We start from the raw sequence: 14,952 nt of genomic DNA on the forward strand, positions 1-14,952 counted from the left end.
CCTCCACACTGAGGTCTCAGGGGCAGCTTCCCCATCTTGTGCAGTACAAAGCAGAGCAAAGATTTGTGACAGAATTTCCAGTTTGTTTATCAGAATGGAAACTAGCAAAGTCACACACAACTACTTCAAATATATACTGCATGGAGCTAATCACTAAACTCTAGAACAGTATTTTATATGTATTTCATTTAATTACCTACTTGTGCACCATATAAACAACTTCATTCCACTCTCAGGACGTGCCTTAAGCACCTGGGTGGTGGTTAGATAGTTGAAGAGACCCTAACATCCTATCAAGTGTAGAGGGATTCAGTACCAGTTTGATATGATTATTCTTTTCATTAACTTCATTTAGAAGAGCTCCTTGAGGCTCCAGCTAACACTGCTAATCACTGCAGGGAGCCATGCCAGCCAACCTTTTCTATTTTGAGCTCTTCAGGATGCCCTAAGAAAGGATGAGAGGGGAGCAACTTGCTCAAGGTCAGTGGCATGGTAGGATCTCCAGCCCACAGTCTGCTGAACCCTCTGACATTTACAGTGCTCACCAAGAACCCTCACACACAGACCACTGTTTCCTCCTCTTCTTCCAATCCCTGCCAACTAATCTTCAGGTAGTACAGAACCCCCAGTCCAGATCCTTGGGGAAGCACTGCAGTGGGCTTATCCTGCAGCCACGAGTCCCTCAGGAATTTATTTTATCTTTGCTGATGTTCTGGCAGTCATTATTATCCCGTGTCTGTCCCTCATAGGGACTGACTGGGAAAAGCATACAACAGCTGGTAGATATGAAAACGCGGATAGAAATATTCTACATTTGAGAAAGGGCTGTACATATGGACCAAAAAAAAATCCTAAAGGCTACAAAATACAAGTAATTAATTAGATTAATTATTTAATTCATATTAGATGAGTATATTTTAGGTAATATATACATTTACTTTCTTTACACTGCTCCTTTATTCAATTGCACAGTAAGTTTCATTATAGTGGTAAGTGAAAGGGACTGCAGATACAATTTCCATGGTACAAAACCTTAGGGGTATCTAGGTAATAAATTAGAACAGTAGTTTTGTCTGCTCAGATTCACGTGATTATCTCCATGTATGGGATTGAATTGTGATTTCTTCATTATAGATCTCCTCTAGCTCATGCTATCTACACTGCCCCTATTTCACCCAATAAATTACATCCAGTTTTCTTCCTCCTGTGATCTACTTAATGTTTTAATACTTTTGATAACTGACTCAGAAGCATTCTCCAACTCACATTTTCTCCTGGAAAAATAAATAAAAAAAGAAAGATGATTCCAAGCCCTTGCAACTCAAAATATGTGAAAAAGCAAAGATGTATATGTATTTTTATCTGATCTCAGCTCTATCATGGGGCAAAATAAAGATCAGGTCACTGAAGTTGGAAGCTACTTGCAGATGAAGGCAGTTTAGGTTTACTTCTTCAGCCTATAATGGCAGCCATTGCAGAAAAAAAGACTGATTCTCTCTCATTATGCCTTTTTGATACCTTTTCATTCATCTAGAGAGCTAACTAGGAAATTAGGACAAGTTACAACACGACAAGAATCACTCTGCGAGGCTTTCTAGGTAAGATGACATCATATTGGAAGAACAAAACAGTTGCTTTCCTACCAAAGCTGCATGGATTTCACAGATCTGATGTCACTGACCTGCGTCATGGCAGACTTTGATATCATTGATATTTATTAGTACAGAACAGAAGATATGACCTACTAAATCATCAGTCTCCCAGCTACTGCCTAAGTGGAGTTTCTGCCCATCGTGCTATAAAAAGATGAAGCTCAATGGGAAGTATAAAATGTTCATTGCATCTCAGAAGAAGCAATGCTAAATGACTTAGACACATACAATCCTTTTTTCCTTCCCATTATAAACAAAATTACCTCAACTGAGAAGCCTGAGCCATGATCTCATTCCATAAAGCCCACTAAAACTTGAAAAATAATTAAATGATAGTGCATTCCTGTTGCAGGCCTTCTTTGCTAGGGTAAATGACACCAAATGGAAAAGCTATTATCAGCTTATATAGCAAAATACTTTTCTCTGCATTATCTCCACTCACTTGGTATCATTCTGACATGTTTCTTTTCACTGTTCTACATGGTGAAGTTTCTACTCTAGAGAAAATGAAAAGTTTTGTATAGCAAAAGCTGAACTAATATAGGATTTTATGGAAGGTATGGTACACATTTAGGCAGGTACCAAAGAAACGCATGCTAAAATGAGACATAGATAAGTTTTCATTTCTGGAAAAAAAAGCATTAGGAAACATTCTCCCAAGCAACTACTTGTTTTCTCTGTATCTGCTCTGCCTGTAGGTACATGACCTAGAAGGTGAAATTATGTACCAAAACAGAGAACTAGCATCAGCAAACTCATCCAGATGTATCTTTACCAGGCACAATAACAGGGTGAAGCAGTCCCTCTGCTGTGACATTGCCTGAAATGATCAGGAAGGAGTCCAGCAAAGACTGGACTCCCCTTTCTCAATTCCCTAAGTTACTGAGAAAATCTTGACAGAAGTAACCCTAAACTACTTTCACTAATCAGAAGCCAGCAGGTTTGAAGGCAAACAAAACCCACAGCTAGTTTTACGGATTGAGGAGAAAATATTATATATGGAGACTCACAAATACAGAGAACAAAGAGTCTTCAAATAAAGAAGGAACAGGCTTTTCTTGCTTCACCAACTACTGTGCTAGCAAAGGGAGAGCATGGTCTGAAAGAGCTGATATTTGAGGTTCACCATGCTTGCTCTGTGCTTGCTTTTTGCCTTGATTAAAATGCTGTTTTGTCAGCTAATAAAATCACCCCAAGGAACTTCTGGTCTCTTCTTTTTTCTTTACTTCCTTTGAAATTAACAGTAGCTTCAGGTATCCTGAGAGAGCCCGTGTAAATGCAATGTAGAGCAAACCAGTATGTAGATGTGCAAACATTACTTAGAATGACACTTGTTTTAGTCTAAAACCAGCTGGTTTTGCTAAGCTTTATCTACTCAACATAGTGACCATAAAAGTGTCATTAAAAAGTCTGCCAATTATTATATCCTGCACTGATATCCAATTAAAAAGTAACACTAATGTCTATGTCAACAAACAAACATTTGGAAGTTTTGAGTTAAAATTACGTCTAATGGTACAAAAGACATTTCATGATTTCTCCCAGTCCCATTGCATTCACCAGACTACCACAAAATGGCACAACCAGCATTTGCATCATGGAATCTCAGGAGGGATCACTGACAACACAATGGTCATTCATTTTTGTCCTATACTATTCAATATTATGATACTGTTAGGTCTATATAATCAATTTAAATTGTATGTGCTTCACATTAATTAATTTTTAGCAACATTGCCCTTCTTCCCCTGGAAATCTGTCAATTACTACTTATTACATTTTACATTAATGATTTACTTCTTGAATAAAACAAAAATCTCTATTACTTGTCAATCTTTTGATCTTTTCTTGTTTCAAAATTAGCATAGGTTTTATTTGTCCTAACCTTCTGAAAATAAATAGCCTGCCATATAAAACAGACAGGAAACGCATATGAAACAAATAATCTTTCTCAATTAAATTACCCAAATGCATGAATGCAATTGAACTCACATAACACAATTTTTTTTTACTTGTTTCACTTGTATTGTAGAAGAGCACTTTATTCTACGAAGGACAGCTTATAAAGTATGACAGCTACAAATTGTAAGATGCATAAATACATCTGGTAATAGGGTCCCATAACCATAGGAAGTAGCCTACCTGTTTGTTACAGGCACACGAACACATCAAAAATTCAAGAAAACTGATGTCAAGAAAATTGTCATTTTAGAGGATGACTATTTAATAAAATCACAATAGCAAAACATATTATTAAATACAGAATGTCAAAACTCTGCCTTCAATTACACTCATACAATCCTAGCATACAAAATTTAAAGCATTTAAAAATTAAAAACAAACTTCACCTTTAACATTCTTTCCAAACCCCATAGAGGCAGGAACTGCACTGTCTGCTTGTATTTTGCTATTTGTCTTCTCTTTCATCACATCATCGTCACTTGAAACATCATCAGAGTTCATTTTCTTTTTCTTTTTCTTTTTTTTATGCCGAGGAGGGAGCTTTTTCGGAAAGGTAAACATGGGAAATATCACAAGGAGCATTGCAATGGCACAAAGGAGAAATCCACTCCACCTAATGCAGGAGACAGGAATAGAAATAAAAGCCAACATGTTATATGAAATTAAAATTCAAAGCTATTATTAGAGGCTGCACTGGCTGGAAAGACATATTCTCAAAATATGAAATATGCTAAGAGTAAAGGATTGGAGTGGGGGACAGCTTTCACTGCACTAAACCCTTAAATTAGAAGAAGTTTCTCTTGGTTTGTCTACTGATAAAGGGATTTATCCAGAATCCACCAAATATGAAATAGTGTCAGCTCTAAGTTTTTTGGTAATTATTCAGTACCAAGTGCTGAAAAGTGGATACTCACTTTTACTTTGCCTTTCTTGGATAATTCCCAGTAAAGCAACACAATATTCCTTTTGAAGAACACGAAAATAAGTTATCCAGGGCATGAGAAGATAAAATGTCCAGACAGGGCTAAATCTACTCTGCTTTCCAGTGCCTACCTCTCACTGCCCTGACAGTCCAATTCTCTCCCTTCACAACTAAGAGCTCCCAAAGCCTGACTGTAAACAACTGATGTGTTACAACTCATGCCAGGGTTTATGCCCCAAACTCTGCAGCTCTGTTCTGCGACCACAACCCGAAATAGCCATTCACAAAGAATCTCCTCTTCTCTCTCTCTGTCTTATAAGAACAGGATCTAAAAACAACCTTGAAACGATCCCTTAGCTCCCAGGGAATGACTTGGGATGTTCCCACAGAAAGGACAACATATGGGATACAGGACAGAGCTCTTCAGGCTGCAGGCATACAGTTATCCTACCTGAAGCCAAAAAGCTTCATGAACTTTACCACAGCATCACAGACGGGCAAAAGGGCCTTCTAGAAAGTACTCGAGAGTAACTAGAGCCAGCAGCCAGAAGGCTGACAGTAGAGTATCAGATAACATAATTTCCCCTCTGAATTCTAGCAATGAAAGACTAAGGGAAACACAGATAACCTCACACAGATGATTCCACAAAGAAGAACAACCTAAGAATCCCCTCACAGAGTGTCACCCACTGAAAGTGCGGTTTTCACTATAGACTAATCTTTTTGTACTGGGTTTACATGGCAAGGTTTTGGTAGCGGGGGGGGCTGCAGGGGTGCTTCTGTGAGATGACACCATGAGCTGTCCCCATGTCCCATGAGAGGGAGCTCCAGAAGCTTCAAAACAGATACACCACTGCCCAATGCTGAGCCCACCAGCAATGCTGGTGGCACCTCCATGGTAACTTATTTAAGGAAGGAGAACAAACACTGCACATCAACTGTGTGAGCGGAGTGAGAAAATACCAAAGGAACAGCCCTGCAGGCCCAAGGTGAGAGAAGGAAGGGAGAAGGTGCTGCAGGTGCAGAGATCCCCCTGCAGGCCCACGCTATCCACCTGCAGCCTATGGGGAACCCACACGGGAGCAAGCTCCTGGCAGAAACTGTGGCCTGTGGAGAAAAGCCCCCAAAAGAGCAGGTTTTTGGACAGGACACGTGACCCATGGGGGACCCACATTGGAGCATTCTGTTTCTAAAGGACTGCACCATGTGGAAAGGACCCATTCTGGAGCAGTCAATGACAGACTGTCTTCCATGGAAGGAACCCCATGCTGAAGCAGCGGAAGAGTGTTCGGAGGAAGGAGCAACAGAGACAAAGTGTTATGACCTGGCCTCCTGTATTCCTCTTAAAGGAGGATGTAGAACAGTCTCTTCTGACTACTTCTGGTGTTGCACACTTTTTTTTCCCCCCTTCTTAAATATGCTATCCCAAAGATGCTACCATATCACTAGTGGTCTCAATCTTGGCCAGTCTCCTCTTGGAACCAGCTAGCATTGGCTCCTTTGGACATAGTAGAAGCTTCCAGCAGCTTCTCACAGAAGCCACCCCTGTAGGCCCTCCACTACCAAAACCTTGCCATGCAAACCCAATACAAGAACAATTTTTACATATTTTTGTACAACCTTTACAGTATATATGTTCAAACTTTAAACATTTAGAAGTTCTGAGTAGACAGGATTACTTGCACAAAAAATAAAAAGCTTTTGGCCTCATATCTGTAATGCAAAGATATTGCAACTGTATTTTTCAAAGAAGGCAAATTCATATGCATGTGTAATGCTTTGTATGGTAAATGGTTACAAGACAGGCTAACAACAAACAAACAGCCATGTGTAACACCATTTTTGTTAGAAGAAGCTTACAGGAAGCTTTTGCAAGGCAAATATAAGTGACTGAAAGTTTTGACTAATTTTGATATTATGTAAACAGAAAATCCTCTATTCATTCATTTTAGCTGATAACATACATGGATTAGAAAGCAGACTTTTAGGAGGATTAGTCAGCACTGTCAGACAGAATAAATCGGCAGACTGTATATAAATGTAGTAACATCCCTTTCAGGATCTCAAAGGCATAAGCTGCAAAGGCACTGATCAAAGAAACAATCTGTGGCAATAGTAAGCAGAAATCTGCAACCACCCACTCAGGAGGAAACAGCAGAGGAGACAGGGCTTGTAATGTAGCATGAGATGAAATTTAAATCCAAAGGGACCATTATGATAGCATACCAAATGCTAGAGATGTCACAAGTGCAGCACTGGATGCAATTATATGCACCGTCTACATTTCACGACTTCCTCAAGATATATCAAAGAATTGGAAAACAGACAAAAGATGGTATCAAAAATAATAAGGACACCTACAATGGGAAATTGAGAGGTCAGAACAGGATCTGTATTAATTAAAAAGCCCTTGATTTTCTGCCTTCCAAAGTCAAAGAAAATATGCAGAAGAATACCTCAAAGGCATCTCCACAAGCCCTAGGACCTCAAATAAAAGCAATTAAAGCTAAGGAAGAACCAGACAGTGCTTGAGGAATTCCTTTAAACTTCTTGTGTGGAATGTTGATGAAAGACTATATAGAAAGATCCAAGTATTAAACAGATTCAGTACTAGGAAAACACTCAGAAAAGCATCAGCAAAAGAAAATTTGATTCAAAGCACCTGACAGATCGCCAAGGGCGACTCCACAACTAATGAGGTCCCTGTATAGCACATTAACAGCTCTGAAAGACAACATGATGAATGATTTCTAACAGATATCCCTACAGTTACCACATTTGAATAAAAAGCAGTTTTAAACATTTGATGGGCTGGCATTGACAGTTGGCCTGTAACTTAGCCCAGAGCACCTACAGAAAGCCCAGGTGTGCAAAACCCAGGAGCACAAACCCAAGTCCTGTGACACTCAAGGAAGAATCAGATCAGAAATAACCCTGAAAAGTAATCACTTACTTTATCAAGTTTCATGAGAGAGAAACTGAATTACGTATCCTCTGATAAACCTCCTAGAAAGGAACAGCTTAAGTAAAAAATAGGCTATACTGCTTTTATACTGGCTACATATCATAGTTATTGTACTCACTATTTTGTCTGTAGTCATTACTTCCTTTAACAATGGAAATTTTTCACAGGGTCCTGTGATAAGTTACAATAGAAACCTTATAGCTATAATAAAGAAAAGATAGGAATCAAAGACACTAATTCACTTCAAAGGAGATAAGACTCAGAAAATCTCATATATGACTTCCCATGAACTTAACTGAACCCTACTTTTAAAAAGTGTGTCAGCTGAAGTGCTAGACTACTCTTACATTTCAAATTGTTAAATTGCATAAATAAAAATAAACTTGACTATGCAGCACTTCCCCACAAGGAGAAAATGTCACAGTCCCAGAAAATAGATTTCAGTGGAATGAAAGTCTACACTTCCAGAATTATCTACAGCCAGGCAGTCAGTGAGTGGCAAGGGAAAAAGGTTTAACCCTCACACCATGCGAATCTTCATTTTAATTGGTAGATACAGCTTCAGAAAGAGAAAAGATAATGAGATGCAGAAGCTATGAATGCCACTAAACTTTTATGAGAGGCCACCACAGATTGTGCAACAAATCACCAGAGATCTGATAGCAGGGGATACTCCTTAGAAATTTAAGAGAGAAAAAACTGAGATAGTCAAAAATGAAAAAGTAATAAAAGGACCTGGAACACCCTTAGGAGAAAGTCATACTTTAATCAACATGATGAAATAAGGAAACTTTGAATGACTTTTACTTTTCTATGCTGCCTAGAATACAACTCGCCTGCTGAGATCCTATGACAGCTGACTTCCTGCTGTTGCTTCAGTCATATTTGCATCACCTCTGCTGGCACCCCTGTACAAAGTTGAAATCCCCAAGATACTCGTTCAAGTGACATTAAACTTTGGAGATACATAAAATCTATTTAGGAATTTGACCTGAAATCTTCTGACACAGAAACTAGACTTTTTCTCCTATTTTGCTTTCAAGGCCTGGTACAGTAGATGTTCTCAAAGCCTGCCCACAGAATGGTTGTCACAGGTGACTTATCACCAGTTCTGCCACGGAGCTTGGTAGTTACAGCATTCCCACAGGGTGCCAGGGATCCATCCCTGGCACTGTGCATCTACTCCTGCCACTCTTTTGAGGATGGGTGGTTAAACTTGTAATTCATGAGCAAGAACAGGGTTTGTTTTTTTTGCCGGACCTCTCTTACACACGTGGCTACACCAACATTGCATATATATCCAAGCTAGCTTTAAACCAGCAGTGGCCATCCATCTGTTGTGACACAGAGCCTGCTAAAAGTGGCCTTAGAAGCAGCAAACTGGTGTGTCTGTGCTGCTTTGGCTATTTTACTTTTGCTGGAGCTGTATGAGTTAAAACTCATGCAGGTATACCCACACAATAAAGCAGTTATATCAGTGCTTGAGTTATAAATTAAAAAAAGTTTATCCCACAATCATACAGCTCCACTGATTTCATTTAACAAATATATTTATGGGCCTGTTCATGATTTCTGTCAAAAAGTATTAATCAGATGCTGATTACCAGTTCTGACATGTCCTTAAAAACACATGAAACATAACAGTTTTGCAAAGAATGTATAATATTTTGCTTTGGTTTCAAATATTTTATCCTAGAATACTCTAAGCAAGCTTTTGACACAGAAGCACATTCACAGAACAAATCTTTTCAGTGGGATAAGTCAGTGGATACACAAGAACACAGAGTCATTAACCCCAAGGCCACACTTAGTACTCAGCCTTGCCCTCCTCTTGCTGAAAATTCGGCTAGACAGTCCTGTGCGTTCAGCTAGACAGTCCTGTGCAGCTGTTGGACTAAGACAAATAAAGCAGGACTAAATCTCCAAAGGTTTAAGAAGACTCCAATGAAAGAATTTTTCATATCAAACCTTCAGGAGAGATCACTGCAGAATAAACAGAAACAGCTACAGACTGACTGCAGTGGCACAGTGACAAACAGTAACCCAGGGCATGAGAACTGACACACTGTGCCTTACACCTACAAAGTAAAAGTCTCTTCCTGGGATAGTGAACTTCAGTCCTGTCTGGGCTTCAATGAAAACTTCAAGGAAGATTCATGAATTATCTGAGAAAAGGCAGTTAAAGTCTCCTCAAAACCTGCTTCCTCAAAGAGACATTTCCAAGGAGGCCACATCTCAAAGTCTGCCTGAAGACATCAGTTAATAATTACAGCTGTTACACCTCCGTGCTGCTGGAAGCCTACTCTTTCTTGACAACAATGTTTACATGGTTAGATGGTTTACATCATCTGCTGCCTGAACACAAGCCATCACCCTGAGAAACAAAGACTGGAAAGGGCACGTTCTGACTCCATCCCATCTCCTTCTCCTGGACTGGAGTAAATGACGTCTACTGTTTCTCATCTAGCCATCCAGAGCTCAGTGTTTCATGCTGCCCCCGCTGAAAAACCAAAGAAGGGATTAATCCACCTTCCAGCAGGAAGGGGTTGGTTCTGGGCAGCAGTGATCCTCGATGCTCTCCTGCAATATTGATATCCCGCCCCATCATCCCTGAGCACTGTCAGTCAGAGCACACTGTAGTCAGAGACAATCCTGGAGCAGCCAAAGTAGGGGAGCTTCCATGCGATGTTCCTGTGCAATTCTGTGGCAAACTTCTCCTCTCTGCCAGAGGCTAGTGTGCAGTAATTGACAGAAACATCATCTTCCTTAGCCTCCTTCTACAACCTAAATCCTCCAGGGATACAATTTTCCAACCTGTCTGAATTCCCTACCAGAAATTTAGAGAGTAGTTTTGAAAAATGCTTGATTCTTACCAGTTTCCAATGAATCGGGGATCACTCTGATCAATATAAACAGTTGTCCTAGGATCGACATAGAAACCAATAAGAAGTCCTCCTAGCAAGTATCCAGCTGCAGGTCCGAGTGCTCCCATTACGTACATGATGGCTGAGGAAATAAAAGGTCAGTCATACATCAATAAAATTGATGTCTCATTAGTTATCTACACATAAAATCCACAAGTAAATGATGCTTCTTAAAGCAGCAAGTTTTGCACCCTAAAACTTTCAGGGGTCCTTTCTGCAACCAAGCCAGCAAGTTATGCAGAAGTCACATATTACTAAGAAAATTGCTGCTTTCTGTAAGCTTTCAGTCAAATTATGGAAGTATACAGTACTTTGGCATTCTGAATGGAAAGTATATTTGACTTGGATAAAATTTTTCATATCTGGTAACATTTCCTCTAAATCAAATAAAAATTAAACACATAAATAGAAAAAATCTAACTAATGTTAGCAAAGGATAAAAATTTTATGAAACATCAAAGAGCAAAGTACAACATTCCAACTTAGCTACCATCAGTCTAAGACTGTGTTTAAAAAAATGACTGAAATTAAGAAATCAAATACTTCTATTTCAGAGATTAACAGAGCAGTGGTTCACCAAAGGAAGGTTCTATTTAACTAATTTGACATCCTTTTATGACAAGGTCACCCATCCAGTGGATGAAGGGAAGGTGATGGATGTGGTTTTTCGTAATGCTTTAGATACTGTCCCTCACAGCATCCTTCTGGACAATTTGTCCAGATGTGGGATGAGAGGGTTCACGGTGTGCTGGGTGAAGAACTGGCTGAAGGGCAGAGCTCAAAGGGTTGTAGTGAATGGGGCTACATCTGGCTGGTGATCAGATACCAGTGGAGTTCCTCAGGGCTCAATTTTAGGGCCAGTTCTGTTCAACACATTTATCAACAACCTGCAGGCAGGAGTTGAATGCACCATTACCAAGTTTGCTGATGATACCAAACTGGGAGGTGCTGCTGACTCTCTTGAGGGACAAGAGGCCTTGCAGAAGGATCTAGATAGATTGGAGCATGGAGCAGTGATTAATGGCATGAAGTTTAACAAGTTGAAATACCAGATTCTGCACCTGGGACAGATTAATGGCAGGCACAAGTACAAACTGGGAGAGGAGTTGCTGGAGACCGTCCCTGCAGAAAGGGATCTGGGGACGCTGGTCAGCAGCAGGCTCAGTAGGAGTTGGCAGTGTGTCCTGAAGCCAAGAGGGCAAACCCTGTCCTGGAGTCCATCAAACACAGCGTTGCCAGTCACTCAAAAGAGGTGATTATCCTGCTGTGTTCAGTATTGGTGCAGCCTCACCTGAAACACTGTGTGCAGTTCTGGGCCCCACAATTTAAGAAGCTTGTGAAGGTCATTGAACATTTCCAGAGGAGAGCAACAAAGCTGATGAAAGGGCTGGCAGGCACGTCCTATGAGGAGCATCTAAAAAATTTGGGCCTGTCTAGTTTGGAGAGAAGGAAGCTGAGGGGTGACCTCATTGCTCCCTGCAGCTTCCTGAGGAGGGGAAGTGAAGAGGGAGGTGTGAATCTCTTCTCTCTGGTATCCAGGTCACATGGGAATGGTTCAAAGCTGTACCAGGGGAGGTTTAGACTGGACATTAGGAAGAATTTCTTTATGGAGAGGGTGGTCAAAGACTCATAAAGGCTTCCTAGGGAGGTGGTTGATGCCCCAGGCCTGGCAGCATTAAAGAGTTATTTGGACAATGCTCTTAATAACAGGCTTTAACTCCTGACCAGCCCCAAGGTGGTCAGGCAGTTGGACTAGGTGATCACTGTAGGTCACTTCCAACTGAAATGCTCTGTTCTATTCTGTTCTGTTCTGTTCTATTCTATTCTATTCCATTCCATTCTCCTAATCCATCTTCCTTCCTTAATGCATCCTGCATCCTTTTAACATGCTTATGCCCTGCTTCCCATACTGTCTTATTGTAAGTATGAAAGGCAAGGGGGTGGAAAGGATGGTCTCTGCTGTCCACTCATGTGCCTTGCACCACTGAAACCTGAGCTGCAGCAGCACAACATCACTTGCTCAGCTGTTGCAGATCCTCCAGTAGCACATGAAAAAACGACTGATTATCTAATTCTCTGTAATATTCTCTCCATGTCCACATGGTTACTGTGGACCAGTCACTCCCCACGGCAGTATGTAGACTCCATCCTTTTTGGTCCCACCCCCAATCAGGCATGCTGAATCCTAGACTGCAGCAGCTGAAGAAGCATAAGTGAGTTGTTAAAGCTTGAGTTTTCATGTTACCAATTACAGTAAATTATATTTCATGGATAAAATAAGCAAAAAGAAATCACTAAATCTGCCTGATTAAACCAAAGTAACTTGCATATTTTCATCTTATGCTTTGAAATAACAGAATGAAGAAAAAGAACATTCTCACAAGTAAAAAGGGACTGCTGAGAGCTACAATGCAGAGAAAAAAAAATCACAGAAGCTACCATAAAAGGTAAAACTGCCTATAGTAAAAAATGCTTCAAGATGACAAATTGATTACAGAGTTTTATCACTTTTAAGGTTACATTTTTGTAAACACATTTTTGAGGTTTATGAAACTGCAATTTTAAATAATTAGATTTTGCTGAAGTCCTTTCTGCATAATTGTTTTCAGAACCATGTTCACTGTTTAAATTTATTCCAGCTATGTTCCCTACTGGACTGATTGTAAACAATTTTTGATATGCCCAAAATGCTCCATCAGACATTGAAACACTGCTCCTTAGCAGCAAGTGGTTAGATAAATGCCACAGTAACTGTTATTTGCAAAATTCACATCATGAGGAGGGAAAATAAACCAACCTCCACATTCCCACAACATCCATCCACTATAATAAATTTTTTTCTACAAATGTTTGCTTGAAAAATTGAATCAAATAACTACAGCAAACTCAGATCTCTAAAAATTTTACAGAGGAAACACAAACGGAGTAAAAGAGTGACCTAATCCATTCATTTCATGCTTCCCAAATAAAAAATTCTATGGAGAACTGTTTCATATTTTTTTCCACCAGAACACTAGAAGGTCTCCAGCTTCTGGATGAAAAAGGTTCTAAAACATCTAAAAGGTGTAAGAGCACCTTCCTGGGATTTCAGATAGCTCTTTTTGGTCCACCTGCTTTGGGCCATGATCTGGGATCTTGATCTACAGAATTGCACTGATTTAACAGCTGAGAGGTTTCAACAGAAGTAACAAACATTTTTATCAGGGGACAAGCTGGAGTACTGTGATGCTGAGGCAGGACACATAGTATCCAGATGATTTTTTAAACTGCACCTAAGGAAATACAGGATTTGTCTTTTATGACTGATGCTTGGATTTGCAAGTTGTCTTCCAATTTCTTATGTCTGCTGTAGCTTGCTGCTCCTGTGATGTAGGATCCTAAGTCCTCAAAGCAAAGCACAGGCTGGTTTACTAAAATTACATGGCTCTTAAACAAAACAATTTCAAAGACCAAAGACCTTGCAGATTTTTAAAGTTTCCCTTTTCTCTGAAGATCTCAGTGTTAGATCTCTGTTGTGGGGAGAAGTTTGCACTACCAATCATACCTCTTCCTCTGGATCTACCTTCTCTTCAGTGATGAGGGAGAGCCTTTCCCAGCCATCCCAAACCCAGTGTTTCAGATCGTAGCTCTACCTCTGACATTGACTGTAGATAAGTAAAAACTGTAGATAAGTAAAAACTCATTCAGAGTTAGTTGTCTATTTTCCCCCATGATATCTATCCATAACTATTTTAATTCTTTTTAGGTTTTGTACCTGAGGAGCTTCTCTGCCTCACTGAGCATGTCCTTGGCATGACATACTGTCTAAGGCACAACACCAAACTAGCAAGGTTGTCTAGTTTCAAAACTGCAGCTGACTGTGGCTAGCCAGGCTTAGCCACAAACTGCCATCACAGCTAAGATGATGTTGGATGGAAGAGAGAAAGGGAGTCAAAGAAACAGTAACCTAATTACACATGGAATTTACCTACCAATGAGAAATAAGATTAAACGATGTCATTCTTCTCCACCGAAAAGTTTATCCTGGGACACGTTGCAATGAACGCTGCCATTCAACCTTTGACAAAATTATTATCTATTGCTTTTATTCATAGAGATTCTTCTTCAACAGGAGAAAGCTTTATGTAGAACCTATTGCAGCATAGTCTTTATGACTACAATAAAATGGGCTGAATCCTCTACCGGTCCGAAAATCTCTGTTCACACCACATGTATAAAACAACTTTGTTGCCAAAGATTTTTTTTTTTAATCTACCCACATACAAAAGTATAATGAGACAGAGGTCATAAAAATACTGTGAATGTCCTTTTCCTCTTCTAGTCACACCAAATGACATCTTCAATAGGCTCTACATATGGGATCATATAACATATGTTGCTGTGGTACCGTCAAATGAGTAAGTTAACCCTCTGACTGTGCCTCTTTATATTAGCCACGCTAGTACCAATTAAAGTCACAAGTCACATATTGTGCCCAGATGAACAGAAACTACACATCAGTGAGCTACCACAGGCCCTCTGGTTTAT

General features: G+C 39.9%; 1 protein-coding gene across 1 annotated transcript in view; it reads right to left on the reverse strand.

The window, feature by feature from the left end:
* The window catches only part of SLCO5A1 (solute carrier organic anion transporter family member 5A1), a 75,230-nt gene that overhangs the window by 32,713 nt on the left and 27,565 nt on the right, over positions 1 to 14,952 (reverse strand). Inside the window, exons 2-3 of the mRNA XM_017812391.1 lie at positions 10,375 to 10,507; positions 4,001 to 4,227 (exon numbers count right to left, since the gene is read on the reverse strand). Of these exons, the coding sequence (XP_017667880.1) occupies positions 4,001 to 4,227; positions 10,375 to 10,507 (360 nt within the window). The remainder of the gene's footprint in view (positions 1 to 4,000; positions 4,228 to 10,374; positions 10,508 to 14,952) is intronic.

The sequence above is a fragment of the Lepidothrix coronata genome, unplaced genomic scaffold, assembly GCF_001604755.1.
Source record: "Lepidothrix coronata isolate B3197 unplaced genomic scaffold, Lepidothrix_coronata-1.0 Scaffold36, whole genome shotgun sequence".
NCBI classification, from domain to species: Eukaryota; Metazoa; Chordata; class Aves; order Passeriformes; family Pipridae; genus Lepidothrix; species Lepidothrix coronata.